This window comes from Coregonus lavaretus, assembly GCF_964263955.1.
Source record: "Coregonus lavaretus genome assembly, chromosome: 8".
In the NCBI taxonomy this organism is placed as follows: Eukaryota; Metazoa; Chordata; class Actinopteri; order Salmoniformes; family Salmonidae; genus Coregonus; species Coregonus lavaretus.
Genome location: NC_139995.1, coordinates 54,698,082 through 54,720,824, shown reverse-complemented (window position 1 = coordinate 54,720,824; position 22,743 = coordinate 54,698,082). Strand labels below are relative to the sequence as shown.

The following is a 22,743-nucleotide window of genomic DNA, read 5'->3' as shown; positions in this document are numbered from 1 at the left end:
GCATAATGTATTTTTTCACAAACATCCTTTCTGAATTTAAATGTAATTGATGAAGTAATCATCTAGTTTTTCAAAAGTATCTGTAATCCATTTACAATATTTTTGCTGGTAATGTAACTGATTACAGTTACAGTTTTTTGGGGTAATCAGATTACATGTAAACTGTTACTCCCCAACCCTGCATTTACATAGGCATCATACTACATGAGAGGCCTCTCTACTGTTTAGTATCATTAGAAGGGGACTGCAGCTGTCGTTCAGAGAGCTCAGCATCTTCACCAGCCGACACCTCCTTCGACGCGATCTGATCCAAGAGCCCTGAGAGGGGAAAAGGATTAAAATATATTTAGTATGATTATAGTATGATAGTATGATAGCATGATAGTGTGATGGTATGATAGCATGATGGTATGACAGTATGATGGTATGATAGCATGATGGTGTGATAGCATGATGGTATGATAGCATGATAGCATGATGGTATGATAGCATGATTGTACGATAGCATGATGGTATGATGGTATGATGGTATGATATCATGATGTATGATGTCATAATGGTATGATATCATGATGGTATGATAGCATGATGGTATGATAGCATGATGGTATGATAGCACAATGGTATGATAGTATGATGGTATGATATCATGATGGTATGATAGCATGATAGCATGATGGTATGATATCATGATGGTATGATAGCATGATGGTATGATATCATGATGGTATGATAGCATGATGGTATGATAGCATGATGGTATGATAGCATGATGGTATGATAGCATGATGGAATGATAGCACGATGGTATGATACAATGATGGTATGATAGCATGATAGTATGATATCATGATGGCATGATAGCATGATGTATGATAGCATGATAGCATGATGGTATGATAGTATGATGTATGATACAATGATGGTATGATAGCATGATATCATGATGGTATGATATCATGATGGTATGATAGCATGATGATATGATATCATGATGGTATGATAGCATTATGGTATGATAGCATGATGGTATGATAGCACGATGGTATGATAGCATGATGGTATGATAGCACGTTGGTATGATAGCATGATGGTATGATAGCATGATGTATGATAGCATGACAGTATGATAGCATGATAGCATGATAGTATGATAGCATGATGGTATGATAGCATGATAGCATGATAGTATGATAGCATGATGGTATGATAGTATGATTGAAATACAATAGGTTGGAAAGGAAATCATATCTATATTCTTCCTGATCTTGCTCGTTTACACTTATAAGATCTGATCGAAATCAGTTCACAATGCTTATTTTATTCATCTAAACCTGGCTGAAAATGTGGGCACAATCAGAATGTGACCATGATTACATTTACATTACATTTTAGTCATTTAGCAGACGCTCTTATATGATCCAGACACAGGATGGATGTTAGCACCAGGTATAAATGGGGCTTACTGTATGTCTGTTCATCTCCCTGATATCTCCTAAAGCTTTTATGAGATCAAAGAGAGACACTGGCTGCGTCCCAAATGGTACCGTATTCCCAATATAGTGCACTACTTTCAACCAGAGCCCTATGGGTCTAAAGTAGTGTACTACATAGCGAATAGGTTGTCATTTGGGATGCAACCACTGATTATTCATAGAGCCAAGCCAAGGGGTGGGCAATCAATCATACACTGCGACAGCTGGTGTCGGGATTCCAGCCAAGCGTCAACACACCACCCCAACCAGCCCTGCCTGGCAAGGTAAGATTGCCCACCCCTGAGCTATAACAAGGTGTTAATAGAAGTCTGTCACATTACCGTTGGAGCCTCTCTCCTTCCATTTGAACTTGTTGTCTTCTGTGTGTCGTGTCCAGGTGGATCTGAAGCTGACCAGTTCTGAGCTGATGTGAGACAAGCTCCACTGTAGTCCCCTGGAGCTCTCCTTCCACAGATTACTGGAGGGAGATAAAAAAAATTAATCAGACCTGAGTCAAACACATATGTCAAACGTAATTGGGGTGTGCTTGATTTAGATTTGGGTTTGTGCTTTTGGAACTATTCCATTGGTTCCATTGTACAGCAGCCCCAAGTGTTCGAAATTATTTGTGTATCGTGTGTAGGTACAAGTGTTAAGAAACCAACTAGCTAACTAATGTCTAGGACGGGGTTCTCATAAACAAAATGTCACCTATGTGGATTGCAGGGTTCTGGAGGTTTTGGGTTGTCTCCCACTAGGGGAATGACTATCTTCTCAGCCACGTCAGTCAGCAGGGAAAACGTAGGGTCCACTATGAAGTCTATGAAACCTGCATACAACCAAAGTATTGTTAGCTATATAATACAAAAAAATTGCTACATAGTACGAAAAAATATGAAAATGTATGCACTTACTACTGCAAGTGGCTCTGGAGAAGGAAGTCTACTAATTGACTAACATGTATATCTAATAATATTAATATTGTACATTACGTAACAACCCTGTTTTTTTACATGTTAAAGATCACATCTTCATACACAACCTGCATGTGTACTTTAGACAGTAGGTTTTGTGTACACATTGTCCAAAGTATATAGAATGAGAGCTTATGTATTGATTGTTGATGATGACTCAGTGATGACTCAGTGATGACCATGTGCAGTAATGTCTTATAATTTGCCTATTTGTGACTCTGCGACCAGGGTGCTGTTCCGATCACACAGTGGAGAGAAGGGAAGGCCAAGCTCTGCCTCTCTGTCACCCTCAGAGAGACAGAAAGAGAGAAAATATGTTTTAACGGGCTTTCAAAGACAATCAACAACAATGAGCAAGATAATCCAGGTATAGTCATATGACGATCCAGGACTGACACAGTACACAAGACTATCCAAGACTGACACAGTCAGGAAAACCCTGTACCTAGTTGTAAGTTCCTCCGGGGGTCCTACCTGTCTAAAGAACTCGTCCATGAGGGCTTTGGTCCAGCGAGAGTGTAGACCCCAGGGCTTGCAGGGGTGACTGATGTCTGCAGTGTGCAGTAGTAGGGACAGCGCTTTGGGTTTGTCTATGCTGTTAACCACAGGAAACAAACGACCAAGAGATATGGACCAGAACAGAACTTAAGCTTCTTTGGCTTTCATGTTAATAATACATTGGCGTCAATTGGAGAGTTACATAGCACATTCATTTTAAGTTATGAAAAATTGCTCTTCAAGTAATAACAGGAATGAAATCCATCAACATAACAAACAACATAAATAAATTATGATGACATTTCAAATAGTACCTTTCTCATAGTACCTTTCTCACAATGTGCTATCTAGTAGGCCTACAGTTAATTTGATCACTCTTTTGTTGCTGAGAATGTTCCTGCACAGCAGGAAATGCAAACTTGTAATGTATTTGAGGTTTAAAAAGACTTCTAAAGTTTGTAATTTCCACTTTAAAATGTCAGACTTGATTTGCCCTAACGGAAAAAAAATGTATCAATCCCTACAAAAAATGTCCATTCATTATAATCCACATAATAATTCACATCTCCTGTTGCTGCAGGATTATTTACCTGCTGTAGCAAATTGCCTCAAATTAAGATCCTAGCATAATCTACATCTCTGATGATGGGACGTGGGTAAAATGTGGAGCTGTACCCTTCCTGCTGCTGCAGACACCCCTTCATGGCTTTGACCTGGACGAGGTGAGACGACATGTCTGTAGCCAACACCATCTCTATCACCAGGGCTCGCACCTCCCTGTCACACACACAGAAACACACCCATGAAACCTTTCCAGACTGTCCTGATGGGTTTCCCTGTTCCCATGGTAACATAGATTTGTGCTGCTCAAAGCAGAGTTGTTGTTGGGTTTGCTTGTGTCTGTCTGTCTGTCTGTCTGTCTGTCTGTCTGTCTGTCTCACAGCATATTGATATAGTACATCACTCCTACATCCACTGTTCTCTGGAGAGGTTCATGAAGATGTTGGACTCGTCGTCCTGTAGAAGTTGGAACGCAGCACTGATGTGATGGCTTTCCTGGACTGACCGGTCGTTGTAGATCATAGCAATGTCTGACCTACACAAAACACACACAGAGATGGATTGGTCCTAGTACAATGATCGGTGTGTGCCTTAGCTAAATCACCTGACTACTGTTGTCATGCCTTAGCTTTAACCCTAACCCTACAGATCTGGGACCAGGGTATAATGTGTCCTTTGTCTGTCTTACAGAAACACGTATGGCATGACAATGACAGTCAGAGGGGTTGGCAAAGCACATTCATAGCAGGCTCATATCTATAGAGACAGCACCATATACTGAGATTCTGGGTGGTGGAACTATATAGCAATAAAGAGATGTGGTAATGAGAGAAGAGAACATATGGATATAAATTACTCAGGAGAAAGGAGCAGGAGTTAATTGAGTCACTTCCCTTATCAAGCCCCCTGTCTAAATTAATTTGCATACATGTTTACTAGGCACTTAGGAATGGATAATAAACAGATATCAGCGCTACACTGTGAATGGGAATCCCCTCGGGCTAAACACCCTATAGAAAACCTAGGCAACGGCAAGAAAAGGAGACATTTTATTCTCAATGTTTTGGCAACCCTTTTACAACCCTTTTACAACCCTTTTACAACCCTTTTACAACCCTTTTTCAAGACTGCAGCAAGAGCTTAGTATGTGTTTTTAGAATGAATCTGCTTCCATTTACAAGCAGAAGAAAAAGATCAGAATGCTAATATATGTAATTAGTCAGAACAGTATAATGAAGCACTGCAATGCAACTGAATAATCCCAATGGAGGAGTAAAAATAACATTTTACTGTGGAGTAAAACTGTCTGAAATCAAATTAAAACATGAAACTTTGCACGCACACACACACACATAAAAATCAAGTCAACGTTTATTGGTCGCATACACAGATTTGCAGATGTTATCGCAGGTGCAGTGATATGCAGTACAAAACCATACACACATCATGCACAAGTTTAAAAATATCTGAAATATTAGAACAAGCAATGTCAGAGTCCGGAATAGAAATAAATGGTGTGTATAGACAGTATGGACAGCATGTGAATAGAAAGGTATGTACAGCAGTAGTTATCTAGGATAAGCCATGTCTAGAATACAGTATATACATATGAAGTGGGTAAAACAGTATGTAGATATTATTAAAGTGACCAGTGTTCAATTACTATTTACATAGGGCAGCAGTCTCTAAGGTGCAGGGTAGAGCACCGGGTGGTAGCCGGCTAGTGACAGTGTCTGAGGTTCAGGGCAGGGTGCTGGGCGATGGCTGTTCAACAGTCTGATGACCTGGGGTGAACAGGCCGTGGCTCGGGTGGGTGAGGTCCTTGATGATCTTCTTGGCCTTCCTCCGGGTGCTGTAGATGTCCTGGAGGGCAGGGCAGTGTGCCCCCGGTGATGCGTTGGACTGACCACACCACCCTCTGGAGACCAATGCGGTTGCGGGCGGTGCAGTTGCCTCACCAGGCGGGGATGCAGCCCGACAGAATGTTGTTGATGGTGCATCTGCCAAATTTATTCAGCCTCCTGAGGTTGAAGAGGTGCTGTTGTGCCTTCTTCACCACAGTGTTGGTATGGTGGTACCATTTCAGGTCGTCAGTGATGTGCACGCCAAGGAACTTGAAGCTTTTCACCTTCTCCACTGTGGCCCCCTCGATGTGGATGGGGGTGTGCTCTCTCTGCTGTCTCCTGTAGTCCAGGGAGAGGTTATTTCCCCGGCACCACTCTGCCAGGGCACTAACCTCCTCCCTGTAGGCTGTCTCATCGTTGTTGGTAATCACTGTTGGTAATCACCACTGTTTTGTCGTCAGCAAACTTGATGATAGAGTTGGAGTAATGCGTAGCCACGCAGTCATGGGTGAACAGGGAGTGCAGGAGGGGGCTGAGCACACACCCCTGAGGGGCTCCGTGTTGAGGGTCAGCGTGGCAGAGGTGTTGTTTCCTACCCTCACCACATGGGGCCGACCCGTCAGGAAGTCTAGGACCCTGTTGCACAGGGAGGGGTTCATTCCCAGGGCCATGAGCTTAGTGATGAGCTTGGTGGGCACCATGGTGTTGAAAGCCGAGCTGTAGTTGATGCACAGCTTTCTCACATAGGTGTTCCTCTTGTCCAGGTGGGATAGGGTGGTGTGCAGTACAGTACACACACACACACACACACACACACACAATTTATTGTATATTATGCCTACTAACATCTAAAAAAAAATGTCTGTCTATAATGTCCCAGTTAAAACAAATAAACCAGTCAAGTTAGTTTAATGAGATGAACAGCTAGGTCACACTCTATAGAGAACAATGGGGGAAAACACTGGAAATCTGTGTCCCAAATGACACCCTATTCTCATTATAGTACACTACTTGTGACCAGGGCCAATAGGGTGCTATTTGGGACACAGTTGAATTCCTGTGTTATGGTTTTACGTGGTTTTGTCACATGACCTCACATTAGCTGTGGGGTGTTTCATCATTTAGTGTCAAAAGTTTATTTGTCTAAAATGCAAACAATAGATCTGAACAGACTCTTACGAACAAATAATGTTTTCTGATTGAATAGGCATGTCCGTGGCAGCCTGCTTTTCAAGCTCTGAAGATGGCAGTGAGGTGCGGGCCCCCTTAGTTCAAACTTTAGCCCCCTCAGTTTTAGTTTCATGTCCCTATATAAAAATATAAAAAAGGTTTCAATGATTGAGTGACAGGTTGGCGCAAAAAAGATCTGTATTTCCGCTGCGCTGTGTCAGCACAATGGACAGGGTGCGCTGCAGGGTGTGTGTAGGAGGGCTTTGGAAAGCCACTGGGGTGGTTAGGTAGGACACCTTTGGGTTTCTATAAAAGCGGGAAAAAAACGCATGCGTTCCTACAACGCAGAAGTAAGACTCGAGTCCACAGGGCTGCTGAAGGCAGTGATGGACCACAGCTTTAACTTTACAGCCACCATGGTGCACATAATCCTCAGTCTTCTCAATCCTCCAAAGAAATGACTGCAGGCAAAAGCAACGGAGCTTGACACTGGAGTCAAAGTGGTCCGCACTGCGTTGGAGAGCGCCGAGAAGCTGAGGTGCGACAGTGAGTTCGAAGCCATTTGGTCACAGTACTGACGCACCACCACCACCAGCTCCAAGCAAACAATGACGTTATGTACGTACACATCTCCAGAAATACCTGGTGGACAGTACAGCAGGCCAGAGGAGAAGACACTGAGTGTGAGACTGTTCTTCAGCACGTTGGATGCTGTCATTGGTGAAATGTCAGAACGATTCAGCGAACGCAACAGCCAACTGGTGGAGGCCCTGAGTGCCCTTTGACCCACAGGGACATGATTTTCTAGATGTGAAAAAGGTGAAACCACTGTTGGATCTAAGCAAAACAGATTAGATGGAAGCTGAGTTTAGTGTCGCTCGCCAGTTTTTGCAGACTGAAATCGCTCGCTCTGGCTCCAATGAGGACAAATGGATCCCACCTGATATCCTGCAATGATTCTCTGGGCCGCTCTCTGCTTACTTCACTTAAACATGGACTGACTTTTGGGACGTCCACAGCTACATGCGATAACTCATTTTCCACTTTGACAAACATGTTCAGTCAGCACAGAAGAGGCAATGCTACACCCGAGGAAAGCTCAACTAATCCAACTGGCATTTGAGGGGGATCTTACAAGAAGATTTAGGAGAGAATGGAGTAATCAATTACTCAGGAAGTTCCACAGAGAGTCAAGGAAGCTGCAACTCTTTGAAAAGGTAAGATTGAAACAAACTACCTATATGTGTTGCTGAAGTAATGAGCGAGCGGCATGATTCTCCATGTTTGAAGCGGGCCTGTATAGGCCTATTTATTAGGCAAGACACCTGTACATGGCTGCATCTCACTGTAGTAGGCTGTAGGCTATGTTTTGGTTATTTGGATCTCCATTCGCCTTTTGTTTACTGTTAATGTAACTAGCCTGAATATAGATTGTGTCATGCATTTATTGATCAGATATTTTGTTTACTAGGCCTACTACTTGGCACTGCTGTTTTGTTATGTTCTCATTCGTTGTGTCGGTATTCTAAACCAAACTGCATTTTGTTTGCGTTATTTTGGTAAGACAGCTGTGTGTACGGCTGCATTCAAATAGGCTGTTTGTTTTTTATTTTTTTTATTTCACCTTTATTTAACCAGGTAAGCCAGTTGAAAACAAGTTCTCATTTACAACTGCGACCTGGCCAAGATAAAGCATGTAATAGGTGAATTACCCTATCTATCTTGTAGCCTATATTCATTACCAAAATGGCCTAGCTGTAGGGCAGAAGAAATAGGCTACAGATTTCGAAAGCACTCAATGATCTCGGAGTCTCGGCATTTGAACTTTATGTTTATTGTGGTATAGCGTGATTATATAAGCAGAATTCAATATAATTCCAATGCAAGAACCCCAAAAAATGTTTCCCCCTCGCCGATTTCAACTGCCCCCTTAGTCACTTTATCCTGGCGCCGGGTCTGGTGAAGTGTGATCACAATGTTATTCTTTGTAGTGTTGACAGGCCCTCATGTTTTTGTTCCCAAAATAAAGAGTTGATCTGTGTGCCAGGAGACAGAGTTCTTAGGTGCCTCTGTGTCTCTATGTGGAAAATCTACTTCTAAAAATACCATCTTCCCTCCATAAGATATGTTTGCTTAAGAAGGAGTAGGAGCTCTCTCTCTCTCTCTCTCTCTCTCTCTCTCTCTCTCTCTCTGTCTCTGTCTCTGTCTCTGTCTCTGTCTCTGTCTCTGTCTCTGTCTCTCTCTCTCTCTCTCTCTCTCTCTCTCTCTCTCTCTCTCTCTCTCTCTCTCTCTCTCTCTCTCTCTCTCTCTCTCTCTCTCTCTCTCTCTCTCTCTCTCTCTCTCTCTCTCTCTCTCTCTCTATCTCTCTCACGCACACACACACTCTAGCTCTCTGTCTCACTCTCTCTCTCACTCTCTTTCTCTCTCTCTCTCTCTCTCTCCCCCTCTTTCCCACTCTTTAATGCATTTTGAACACCTCAGTCATCTAATAGAATCAGAGAATAACAGCATACATATTATTGTTTTACCTTACTTGGTGTGAATGTGGATTCGATTTCACTCTCTCCCACTCACTCTGAAATCGAATGCATCTTTGAACCCCTCAGTAATTCTTACTTTACTTCATCTTACTTTGTGTGAATGTGGAAGTTGTTGGTAGTTCCAGTGTGTTCGTAGTCATGGATGGCCGCAGCAAACAGTGACGACAGGACCTCCAGTTCAGTCAACCAGTGCTGCATGTGAGACCCACACAGACACCCTTGTTACAAACATGTGAGACCCACACAGACACCCTTGTTATAAACATCACATATATAACGAACACATACAGTGATCGTATCATTATTATAGAGTAAACAGTGCTGGAGGCTAGACCAACACAGACACCCCTTATTATAAACAACTGTATTTCAAATGCAGTCATTTACATTGGCTTACAGTAAATAAGTCATATGCATTGGCTTCTGCTATTTCACACAAGTCCATACATACACTGTAGCTAGTGACCTGACGAGGCAGACACAATAGAGGGGAAATCTCCTTTCCTGAGCTATGGCAAACGAATACAACATGACAGGGATGACCTTGTTGTAAACTGAGAGGAGAAGACGAGCTGTACTGTACCACGAGTCCTGTGCGGAGGAGCAGACAGTGTAGGGTTTGTGTGACGTCGGCTGCGTGGACACTGCTGTGGTACGGGTTGCTGTGTTTACTGTAGCCTCTCTCCAGCTTCTCCAAGAAGGACATCAGACAGGAGATTGGGATCTGTGATACCACACAATATGAAACGGAAGAGTTCACATGGAGTTCATCTGTCGTGTTTGAGCACACTGCATCAGCTACCTCGCGCATGTGTCTGACTCTGCACCCTAGGGTACTACTTTATGGAAAGAGCTTTACACACTAGAAAAGGTGTGTAACGTGTGTGTTTGCTTCAGCTGTCAAAAAAAGTATGTCTTAATGCAACGAGAGAAGTTTGAGTTTTCAGAGGCTAATGTAGAATTAAAGCTGTACAGAAACAGAAGGAGTTCTGGTAAAATAGTAAGGACGTGCAAAGTGATAGGTGGAGACCTTGAATTTGCTGTTGAGTTCGTATCGTGTCACCAGCTCGAAGAACAGGGTCTGTAGTGCATGGTCATCACTGGCTGTGTTCAGGGCAAACACATCAAAGGTCCACCGGTCAACGTCCTAACGATGGAGAGGATAGACACAAACAAATGACAGACATCTGTTAATGTCCAAAGCACATTGAGTTTTTCAAGAAGGTTCATAGCTCATACTGTAGTCATACGGTCAGGGAAACTCCTGGCTCTGCTCCTTATGTTGTACCCAGTTAAAACCTTTAGAATGATAACAGATCATACGTTCTTACCCTGAGACAGTGAACTACTGCTGCAGGTTGGTCAGGCAACGTTCTTACCCTGAGACAGTGAACTACTGCTGCAGGTTGGTCAGGCAACGTTCTTACCCTGAGACAGTGAACTACTGCTGCGGGTTGGTCAGGCAACATTCTTACCCTGAGACAGTGAACTACTGCTGCAGCTTGGTCAGGCAACGTTCTTACCCTGAGACAGTGAACTACTGCTGCAGGTTGGTCAGGCAACGTTCTTACCCTGAGACAGTGAACTACTGCTGCAGGTTGGTCAGGCAACGTTCTTACCCTGAGACAGTGAACTACTGCTGCAGGTTGGTCAGGCAACGTTCTTACCCTGAGACAGTGAACTACTGCTGCAGCTTGGTCAGGCAACGTTCTTACCCTGAGACAGTGAACTACTGTTGCAGGTTGGTCAGGCAACGTTCTTACCCTGAGACAGTGAACTACTGCTGCAGGTTGGTCAGGCAACGTTCTTACCCTGAGACAGTGAACTACTGCTGCAGCTTGGTCAGGCAACGTTCTTACCCTGAGACAGTGAACTACTGCTGCAGGTTGGTCAGGCAACGTTCTTACCCTGAGACAGTGAACTACTGCTGCAGCTTGGTCAGGCTACGTTCTTACCCTGAGACAGTGAACTACTGCTGCAGGTTGGTCAGGCAACATTCTTACCCTGAGACAGTGAACTACTGCTGCGGGTTGGTCAGGCAACGTTCTTACCCTGAGACAGTGAACTACTGCTGCGGGTTGGTCAGGCAACGTTCTTACCCTGAGACAGTGAACTACTGCTGCGGGTTGGTCAGGCAACGTTCTTACCCTGAGACAGTGAACTACTGCTGCGGGTTGGTCAGGCAACGTTCTTACCCTGAGACAGTGAACTACTGCTGCAGGTTGGTCAGGCAACGTTCTTACCCTGAGACAGTGAACTACTGCTGCAGGTTGGTCAGGCAACGTTCTTACCCTGAGACAGTGAACTACTGCTGCAGGTTGGTCAGGCAACGTTCTTACCCTGAGACAGTGAACTACTGTTGCAGGTTGGTCAGGCAACGTTCTTACCCTGAGACAGTGAACTACTGCTGCAGGTTGGTCAGGCAACGTTCTTACCCTGAGACAGTGAACTACTGCTGCAGGTTGGTCAGGCAACGTTCTTACCCTGAGACAGTGAACTACTGCTGTAGCTTGGTCAGGCAACGTTCTTACCCTGAGACAGTGAACTACTGCTGCAGGTTGGTCAGGCAACGTTCTTACCCTGAGACAGTGAACTACTGCTGCAGGTTGGTCAGGCAACATTCTTACCCTGAGACAGTGAACTACTGCTGCAGGTTGGTCAGGCAACGTTCTTACCCTGAGACAGTGAACTACTGCTGCAGGTTGGTTAGGCAACGTTCTTACCCTGAGACAGTGAACTACTGCTGCAGGTTGGTCAGGCAACGTTCTTACCCTGAGACAGTGAAATACTGCTGCAGGTTGGTCAGGCAACGTTCTTACCCTGAGACAGTGAACTGCTGCTGTAGCTTGGTCAGGCAACGTTCTTACCCTGAGACAGTGAACTACTGCTGCAGGTTGGTCAGGCAACGTTCTTACCCTGAGACAGTGAACTACTGCTGCAGGTTGGTCAGGCAACGTTCTTACCCTGAGACAGTGAACTACTGCTGCAGGTTGGTCAGGCAACGTTCTTACCCTGAGACAGTGAACTACTGCTGCAGGTTGGTCAGGCAACGTTCTTACCCTGAGACAGTGAACTACTGCTGCAGGTTGGTCAGGCAACGTTCTTACCCTAAGACAGTGAACTACTGCTGCAGGTTGGTCAGGCAACGTTCTTACCCTGAGACAGTGAACTACTGCTGCAGGTTGGTCAGGCAACGTTCTTACCCTGAGACAGTGAACTACTGTTGCAGGTTGGTCAGGCAACGTTCTTACCCTGAGACAGTGAACTACTGCTGCAGGTTGGTCAGGCATGGCAGTAGTGTAGGACCTCCTGAACATCCTGGAACAACAGCACATGGAATGTTTGGCATTGGACAATCTCAGTAGTGAATCTGTAATGTCCTTGTTGTAACAGAATGTGGATCATGCATTCCACTGCTAATGAACCTAGATGAACTTAATACTTTACAAACCCCATGGACCAGGGCGAGCCTCCTTTACATGTATAGTACCAGTCAAAGGTTTGGACACACCTACTCATTCTAGGGTTTTTCTTTATTTTTACTATTTTCTACATTGTAGAATAATAGTGAAGACATCAAAACTATGAAATAGCACATATGGAATCATGTAGTAACCAAAAAAGTCCAAATGTATTTTATATTTGACATTCTTCAAATAGCCACCCTTAGCCTTGATGACAGCTTTGCACACTCTTGGCATTCTCTCAACCAGCTTCATGAGGTAGTCACCTGGAATGCATTTCAATTAACAGGTGTGTCTTGTTAAAAGTTAATTTGTGGAATTTCTTTCCTTCTTAATGCGTTTGAGCCAATCAGTTGTGTTGTGACAAGGTAGGGCGCACAATTGGCCCAGCGTCGTCCAGGGTAGGGGAGGGAATGGCTGGCAGGGATGTAGCTCAGTTGGTAGAGCATGGCGTTTGCAACGCCAGTGTTGTGGGTTCAATTCCCACGGGGGACCAGTATGAAAAAATTACAAATAAAAAAGAATGTATGCACTCACTAACTGTAAGTCGCTCTGGATAAGAGCGTCTGCTAAACAACTAAAATGTAAAAATGTAGGGTTGGTATACATAAGATAGCCCTATTTGGTAAAAAAACAAGTCCATATTATGGCAAGAACAGCTCAAATAAGCAAAGATAAATGACAGTCCATCATTACTTTAAGACATGAAGGTCAGTCAATACGGAACATTTCAAGAACTTTGAAAGTTTTTTCAAGTGCAGTCGCAAAAAACCATCAAGCGCTATGATGAAACTAGCTCTCATGAGGACCACCACAGGAAAGGAAGACCCAGAGTTACCTCTGCTGCAGAGGATAAGTTCATTAGAGTTACCAGCCTCAGAAATTGCAGCCCAAATAAATGCTTCACAGAGCTCAAGTAACAGACACATCTCAACATCAACTGTTCAGAGGGGACTGTGTGAATCAGGCCTTCATGGTCGAATTACTGCAAAGAAAAGACTACTAAAAAACACCAATAATAAGAAGAGACCTGCTTGGGCCAAGAAACACAAGCAATGGACATTTGTCCTTTGGTCTGGAGTCCAAATTTGAGATTTTGGGATCAAACCTGCCGTGTCTTTGTGAGACGCGGTGTGTGTGCACGGATGATCTCCGCATGTGTAGTGGGGGTGCTTTGCTGACACTGTCAGTGATTTATTTAGAATTCAAGGCACACTTAACCAGCATGGATACCACAGCATTCTGCAGCGATACACCATCCTATCTGGTTTGGGCTTAGTGGGACTATCATTTGTTTTTCAACAGGACAATGACCCAATACACCTCCAGGCTGTGTAAGGGCTATTTTACCAAGAAGGAGAGTGATGGAGTGCTGCTTCAGATGACCTAGCCTCCACAATCCCCCGACCTCAACCCAATTGAGATGGTTTAGGATGAGTCGGACGACAGAGTGAAGGAAATGCAGTCAACAAGTGCTAAGCATATGTGGGAACTCCTTCAAGGCTGTTGGAAAAACATTCCAGGTGAAGCTGGTTGAGAGAATGCCAAGAGTGTGCAAAGCAGTCATCAAGGCAAAGGGTGGCTATTTGAAGAATCTCAAATATAGAATATATTTAGATTTGTTTAACACTTTTTTGGTTACTATATGATTCCATATGTGTTATTTCATAGGTTTGATGTCTTCACTATTGAATGAGTAGGTGTGTCCAAACTTTTGACTGGTACTGTACATTGCAAATGAATGTCCTCATTGAAGATAATCAGGTTTTCCATCTACCTTTCGACAAAGATCCCAGCCTGCACTGCGTGGACGATGCTGCGGAACTTTGGTTTGTCGTCGGAGTGGCGGGTAGGGAGGCGGGCCCTCTGAGTGAAGGTTGAAGCCAGCCAATCAGTGACCTCCGTGGGCACGCCATCAGAGTGCATCTTCTGGAGGTTGTCCTCTGCGTCCAGACCCTGTCTGAAAGGGCAGAGAGAGAAAGCAAATCAGACCTGCCTGAGAGGAGAGAGACAGGGATGGGGACGGGGACACAGTTTTATTTTGTTTCCCTTATCTCTAAACGGTACAGAACTCACACTCTGTTGGATGACACATTTAAGTAGATGGAAACTTTACAGCCTTCATTGCAGACTTAATCACAGCCTTCATCACAGCCTTCATTACAGTCTTCATTGCAGCCTTCATTACAGCCTTCTTTAAAGCCTTAATCACAGCCTTCATCACAGCTTTCTTTAAAGCCTTCATCACAGCTTTCATTACAGCCTTCTTTAAAGCCTTCATCACAGCCTTCATCACAGCCTTCTTTAAAGCCTTCATCACAGCCTTCATCACAGCCTTGATTACAGTCTTCATTACAGCCTTCATCACAGCCTTCATTACAATCTTCATCACAGCCTTCTTTAAAGCCATCACAGCCTTCATCACAGTCTTCGTTACAGTCTTCATCGCAGCCTTCATTACAGCCTTCTTTAAAGACTTCATCACAGTCTTCATCACAGCCTTCTTTAAAGCCTTCATCACAGCCTTCATCACAGTCTTCATTACCGCCTTCATCACAGCCTTCATTACAGTCTTCATTACTGCCTTCATCACAGCCTTCATCACAGTTTTCATCACAGCCTTCATCACAGCCTTCATTACAGTCTTCATTGCAGCCTTCATTACAGCCTTCTTTAAAGCCTTCATCACAGCCTTCATCACAGCCTTAATTGCAGTCTTCATTACAGCCTTCATCACAGTCTTCATCACAGCCTTCATCACAGCCTTCATTACAGACTTCATTACAGCCTTCATCACAGCCTTCATTACAGTCTTCATCACAGTCTTCATCACAGCCTTCATCACAGCCTTCATTACAGTCTTCATTACAGCCTTCATCACAGCCTTCATCACAGTCTTCATTACAGCCTTCATCACAGCCTTCATTACAGACTTCATTACAGCCTTCATCACAGCCTTCATCACAGTCTTCATTACAGCCTTCTTTAAAGCCTTCATCACAGCCTTCATCACATCCTTCTTTAAAGCCTTCATCACAGCCTTCATCACAGCCTTCTTTAAAGCCTTCATCAAAGCCTTCATCACAGCCTTATTTACAGTCTTCATTACAGCCTTCATCACAGCCTTCATCACAGCCTTCATCACATCCTTCATCACAGCCTTCATCACAGACTTCATTACAGCCTTCATCACAGCTTTCATTACAGTCTTCATCACAGTCTTCATCACAGCCTTCATCACAGCCTTCATTACAGGCTTCATTACAGGCTTCTTTACAGTCTTTATCAGGGTGCTTTGGGGTCATATCAAAGGAGAAAGGGTTGCCTTCGATCACCTTATGGCTTAGCGAAATACTAAATATAGTCACGTCTACACATAATGTGGAGCATTGTGTTCATAGTGGAAACAAGGATATGCTGATATTCTGTAGCTTGTGTGTGTATGTGTTTCTGGGTTTAAGCAGGCAGTAGGGGCATACAGTTCACATTTACATTTACGTCATTTAGCAGACGCTCTTATCCAGAGCGACTTACAAATTGGTGCATTCACCTTATAGCCAGTGGGATAACTACTTTCCAAATATAATTTTTTTATTTTTTATTTTTTCCCATACAATATAATCACGCTAAAGTCCATACTGTACCTGGTCCCATCAATGTAAACGGCCTCCAGTAAGGATGCTGTGTAGTCCAAGTTCTTCTTCAGATCTTCAAAGTCCACATCTTTCTCATCCAGTTGCTTGACCATACACCTCAGCCTGGAAAGTCAAATAGGAAGAGTCCCACTTTGAAAGTCTTGATAAGCACTTTATACATGATATAGGCAACATAAAGGATTTATGATGGTGCCATTAATAAGCTTTTAGAGGAAAGAAAATCCTGCACACTGCACTTGCTTAGTATCAGCCTCATGGCCTTCGTCAGAGCTTTTAAGCCTTAAAAGTTGTGTTTTATTAGCAGTTGTGTTTCAGTAGGAGTGGAGAAAGTCATTTTGGTGATGAATAACCTTGGTTCCTGTCATAACACAACACTATAATCAACAACAAGATATTCAGTAAGACAGCACTGTGGTCAAAACACAGCCAGGTGTGTGATGGCAGCAATTACTAAACAATTTCCCCTAAAAAAGCCTTGCGTTTGTATGTTACGATTCAATGTTATGAGCTGGCAGCTCAGCACTGACGTCCAAGAAATGCTTTGACAACAGGTTGAATTGTCTGGGAAACTGGGAGAGAGGGAAAGAGAGAGAGGGAGGGGGAGAAGAGCGAGAGAGAGAGAGAGAGAGAGAGAGAGAGAGAGAGAGAGAGAGAGAGGAAAACTGCCCAAACTTCCCCTCATTTGGTTATACAGCCACCGCATTGTCTTACAATGGCATGCATACAGAATTAGATACACTACATGACTAAAAGTATGTGGACATCTGCTCGTCGAACATCTCAATCCAAAATCATGGGCATTAATATGGAGTTGGTCCCACCTATGCTGATATAACAGCCTCCACTCCTCTGGGAAGGCTTTCAACTAGATGCTGGAACATTGCTGCGGGGACGTGCTTCCATTCAGCCACAAGAGCATTAGTGAGGTCTGGCACTGATGTTGGGCGATTAGGCCTGGCAGTCCAATTCATCCCCAAAGGTGTTCGATGGAGTTGAGGTCAGGGCTCTGTGCAGGCCAGTCAAGTTCTTCCACACCGATCTCAACAAACAATTTCTGTATGGACTTTGCTTAGTGCATGGGGTCATTGTCATGCTGAAACAGGAAAGGGCCTTCCAACAAAGTTGGAAGCACAAAATATATATAAAAAAATATATATGGGGGATTGGAAATTATGCAGACAATTACATTGATGAAAGCTACAATCTATCTGCAATTTTAAAGCTGATCTACCCCCTAAAAAATGTATAATGAATAAAAATAAAAAGTTGGAAGCACTGAATTGTCTAGAATGTCATTGTATGCTGTAGCATTAAGATTTCCTTTCACTGGAACTAAGGGGCCTAGCCCGAACCATGAAAAACAGCCCCAGACCATTATTCCTCCTCCACCAAACTTTGCAGTTGGCACTACGCATTGGGGCAGGTAGCGTTCTCCTGGCAGATGGTGAAGCGTGATTCATCACTCCAGAGAACGCGTTTCCACTGCTCCAGAGTCCAATGTCAGCGATCTTTACACCACTCCAGCCAACGCTTGGCATTGCACATGCTGATCTTAGGCTTGTGTGCGGCTGCTCGGCCATGGAAACCCATTTCATGAAGCTCCCAACGAACAGTTATTGTGCTGACGTTGCTTCCAGAGGCAGTTTGGAACTCAGTAGTGAGTGTTGCAACCGAGGACAGACAATTCTTACGCACTACCCGCTACGCGCTTCAGCACTCGGCGGTCACCTTCTGTGAGCTTGTGTGGCCTACCACTTCACGGCTGAGCCGTAATTGCTCCTAGAAGTTTCCACTTCACAATAACAGCACTTACAGTTGACCGGGGCAGCTCTAGCAGGGCAGAAAGGTGAAGAACTGACTTGTTGGAAAGGTGGCATCCTATGACGGTACCACCTTGAAAGTCACTGAGCTCTTCAGTAAGGCCATTCTACTGCCAATGTTTGTCTAAGGAGATTGCATGGCTGTGTGCTCGATTTTATAATAATAATATATAATATGCCATTTAGCAGACGCTTTTATCCAAAGCGACTTACAGTCATTCGTGCATACATTTTTGTGTATGGGTGGTCCCGGGGATCGAACCCACTACCTTGGCGTTACAAGCGCCGTGCTCTACCAGCTGAGCTACAGAGGACCACCTGTCATACACCTGTCAGTAACGGGTGTGGCTGAAATAGCCAAATCCATTAATTTGAAGGGGTGTCCACATACTTGCTGATAGAACGCTGTTAAAATCCAGATGGAACACTCATAGAACGCTTATGGTGCTTCCGAGCAATACATACAGTAAGTGCTTTTCACCATAGAACGTAAATCTAAACTTTTTCTCTGGTGCGTTACTAGTTGGTGCTTCAAACTGACTCTTGACCCTGCAAGTATTGCACTACATTTCTGGTATATGGCTGCTATCCATTATGGTATACAGCTGCAATTTCAAAAGCATAAAAAAAAAAACACATGTAGGCTATAATGCACTGGATCAAACACAGCACAGCCCAGGATAAAACTACAGCCCCCACAGGGCATAATACTTTCACAGGAAATAAAATAGACAGGGTAATCAGCAACACTAACTCACATACTATTGCTCTGACTTCATATCCCAATCTTAGAACATACAATACCCCCGAGTAGGCTACACTGCACTTCAATGGTTCAAAAACCACCATTGACATTTGAAAATTTATTTAAGGGATAGTGATAATAAATTCTCATAAAATAGGGTTTATGAGGTTCAAGTCCTCGTGGTTAACAATTGAGCTGCTTGCTCATAATGCTCTATGAATGTTGTTATAGATGTTTATGAGCAGCTATTAAGATCTATCCTGCATTGTAGTGCATTATGCCCAGCATGTACTTAGAATGCATTATGTAGAGAGTAGTCACAGCGTGACCACAATCACTTCATTTCTAATCACTGTTAGCCAACAAATGAAGACGGTGCCAACTCGGTGCGAGTGACATGAGACGTTTGTGTGTTTATCACACGTCGGCGAGGGGGTTCTGAAAGCTGTCCAGTCATAAAAACAGCAGGCATGGGAATGCTGCGAAGCAGCGGGAGGGCTTCATGATGACAGTGAATTTAGAGTAATCTGTTTGATAATGTGACTACTTTGTTGTTGTTCAAAGAGGAAGGAGAACACATGCGTTTAATGTACCCTCTCTCAGTTTCATGCAATGGTGGATTAAAGTAACAATGTCTAGTTACCATTACACTAAAACAGATCACACATTGCCATGATTGCCCCATTATGATTACCCCCATCATCGTAGAGTGCTTTGAACATCTGGAAACGTGCTATATAACTCAAATCAATTAATAATTATGAAAATGATTAGGCATTGTGCTTGATGACTAGTGACTGGAGCAGCTATAGAATGCAATATAAGCAATACATGGTATCTCAATGTGTTAAAAGACATGGTAGGCCTGCAGTACATCAGTGTTGAATACATGGTATCTCAGTGTGTTAAAAGACATGGTAGGCCTGCAGTACATCAGTGTTGAATACATGGTATCTCAGTGTGTTAAACACATGGTAGGCCTGCAGTACATCAGTGTTGAATACATGGTATCTCAGTGTGTTAAACACATGGTAGGCCTTCAGTAGATCAGTGTTGAATACATGGTATCTCAATGTGTTAAAAGACATGGTAGGCCTGCAGTAGATCATTGTTGAATACATGGTATCTCAGTGTGTTAAACACATGGTAGGCCTTCAGTAGATCAGTGTTGAATACATGGTATCTCAATGTGTTAAAAGACATGGTAGGCCTGCAGTAGATCAGTGTTGAATACATGGTATCTCAATGTGTTAAAAGACATGGTAGGCCTGCAGTACATCAGTGTTGAATACATGGTATATCAGTGTGTTAAACACATGGTAGGCCTGCAGTACATCAGTGTTGAATACATGGTATCTCAATGTGTTAAAAGACATGGTAGGCCTGCAGTACATCAGTGTTGAATACATGGTATCTCAGTGTGTTAAAAGACATGGTAGGCCTGCAGTACATCAGTGTTGAATACATGGTATATCAGTGTGTTAAACACATGGTAGGCCTGCAGTACATCAGTGTTGAATACATGGTATCTCAATGTGTTAAAAGACATGGTAGGCCTGCAGTAGATCAGTGTTGAATACATGGTATCTCAATGTGTTAAAAGACATGGTAGGCCTGCAGTACATCAGTGATGAATACATGGTATCTCAATGTGTTAAAGACACGGTACACACCAGTGTTCAACCTCAACAGAAACACATGATCCATCTTGCCATTGGCTTACACCACACCCTCCTACAGCTACAGTACTGATACTGAAGACCCCTCCTACACACAAGCACACACACACACACACACACACACACATACACACACACTACCAGGTGCACACACACACGGACACACACATGCACACAAGCACACACTACTGTTAGTGCGGTAGCGCCTGCATGGTGCTGTTATGGTGCTGTTATGGTGCTGTTATGGTGCTGTTATGATGCTGTTATGGTGCTGTTGTGGTGCTGTTATGATGCTGTTATGATGCTGTTGTGGTGCTGTTATGGTGCTGTTATGATGGTGTTATGGTGCTGTTGTGGTGCTGTTATGATGCTGTTGTGGTGCTTTTGTGGTGCTGTTATGGTGCTGTTATGGTGCTGTTATGATGCTGTTATGATGCTGTTATGATGCTGTTGTGGTGCTGTTATGACGCTGGTGTGGTGCTGTTATGGTGCTGTTATGGTGCTGTTATGATGCTGTTGTGGTGCTGTTGTGGTGCTGTTATGGTGCTGTTATGATGCTGTTGTGGTGCTGTTATGGTGCTGTTATGATGCTGTTATGATGCTGTTGTGGTGCTGTTATGGTGCTGTTATGATGCTGTTATGGTGCTGTTATGGTGCTGTTATGATGCTGTTATGGTGCTGTTATGATGCTGTTATGATGCTGTTATGATGCTATTATGGCGCTGTTGTGATGCTGTTATGGTGCTGTTGTGGTGCTGTTATGGTGCTGTTATGGTGCTGTTATGATGCTGTTATGATGCTGTTATGGCACTATTATGACTGACACAAGTGTTGAGGCTAACATCTAGTCCAACAGAGAGAGCTGATAGTTATAGTTTATGGCCGCCGGCCCAGGATCAGGATGGTTCAGGATGGATCAGGATGCCCATGATGGTCCACAGACACTTATTTCATCAACATTGAGTGTAGAGCAGTGAGGAGCAGTGAGGAGCAGTGAGGAGCAGTGAAGAGCAGTGAGGAGCAGTGAGGAGCAGTGAGGAGCAGTGAAGAGCAGTGAGGAGCAGTGAAGAGCAGTGAAGAGCAGTGAAGAGCAGTGAAGAGCAGTGAAGAGCAGTGAGGAGCAGTGAGGAGAAGTGAAGAGCAGTGAGGAGCAGTGAGGAGCAGTGAGGAGCAGTGAGGAGCAGTGAGGAGCAGTGAAGAGCAGTGAAGAGCAGTGAAGAGCAGTGAGGAGCAGTGAGGAGAAGTGAAGAGCAGTGAGGAGCAGTGAGGAGCAGTGAGGAGCAGTGAGGAGCAGTGAGGAGAAGTGAAGAGCAGTGAGGAGCAGTGAGGAGCAGTGAGGAGCAGTGAAGAGCAGTGAGGAGCAGTGAAGAGCAGTGAGGAGCAGTGAGGAGCAGTGAGGAGCAGTGAGGAGCAGTGAGGAGCAGTGAGCAGCAGTGAAGAGCAGTGAGGAGCAGTGAGGAGCAGTGAGGAGCAGTGAGGAGCAGTGAGGAGCAGTGAGGAGCAGTGAGCAGCAGTGAAGAGCAGTGAGGAGCAGTGAGGAGCAGTGAGGAGCAGTGAGGAGCAATGAGGTGCATTGCAGAGAAGCGTGGCACTTCCTACCACTCCGAACTCCAAACTAAACACGTCAAGGGCATGCATACCAACTGTTAAAATAAAGGTCTCACAATCAAATTACAAAGCGCAGAACAACCTACTGTGGAGCAAATAGACGGACGGACCAACAAAGAAACCAACAAGCAGACAGATTCATGAAACAAAAGTAGTAGAGTGTTTCAGTCCGCATGCCGTACAGCGAGAGATGTGTCCTCGGACCTTGACGCAGTAAACTCAGTATGTACAGTAACCTCAGGATGTTACAGTAACCTCAGTATGTACAGTAACCTCAGTATGTACAGTAACCTCAGTATGTTACAGTAACCTCAGGATGTTACCGTAAACTCAGTATGTACAGTAACCTCAGTATGTACAGTAACCTCAGTATGTACAGTAACCTCAGTATGTACAGTATAATCTCTTACTTCCTACCTTATCACAGACAGGAAAAGTTCAGAAATGAATTGCTACTCACTTTGTCTTCCCCCTTCTCTTACCTGGAGATAGGCGTCTGAAGATGTTTCTTCCTCACTCTCACCAGCTCAGCCATCCTGCCCTCAGTAAGGCAAAACCTTTACAACCCTGCACAGCCCACAGCTAGACACTGCCTGCACAGCCCACAGCTAGACACTGCCTGCACAGCCCACAGCTAGACACTGCCTGCACAGCCCAAAGGTACTGTCCCTTACAGCCCTAAGCACAGAACTCAGGCGCGGTGACACAG

General features: G+C 44.1%; 1 protein-coding gene across 1 annotated transcript; it reads right to left on the bottom strand.

Annotated features, from left to right (window-relative positions):
* Nucleotides 1–217: 217 nt before the first annotated feature.
* LOC311133709 (dual specificity calcium/calmodulin-dependent 3',5'-cyclic nucleotide phosphodiesterase 1B-like) lies at nucleotides 218–22,569 on the bottom strand (the record flags this gene model as incomplete). The annotated part of the gene is made up of 14 exons (XM_084167247.1): nucleotides 218–318; nucleotides 1,817–1,953; nucleotides 2,187–2,304; nucleotides 2,656–2,737; nucleotides 2,924–3,044; nucleotides 3,623–3,724; nucleotides 3,918–4,043; nucleotides 9,154–9,254; nucleotides 9,646–9,786; nucleotides 10,093–10,209; nucleotides 12,314–12,380; nucleotides 14,304–14,486; nucleotides 16,171–16,284; nucleotides 22,517–22,569. 14 exons carry the CDS (start codon nucleotides 22,567–22,569, stop codon nucleotides 218–220), a joined length of 1,563 nt encoding a protein of 520 aa, XP_084023373.1.
* Nucleotides 22,570–22,743: the final 174 nt, after the last annotated feature.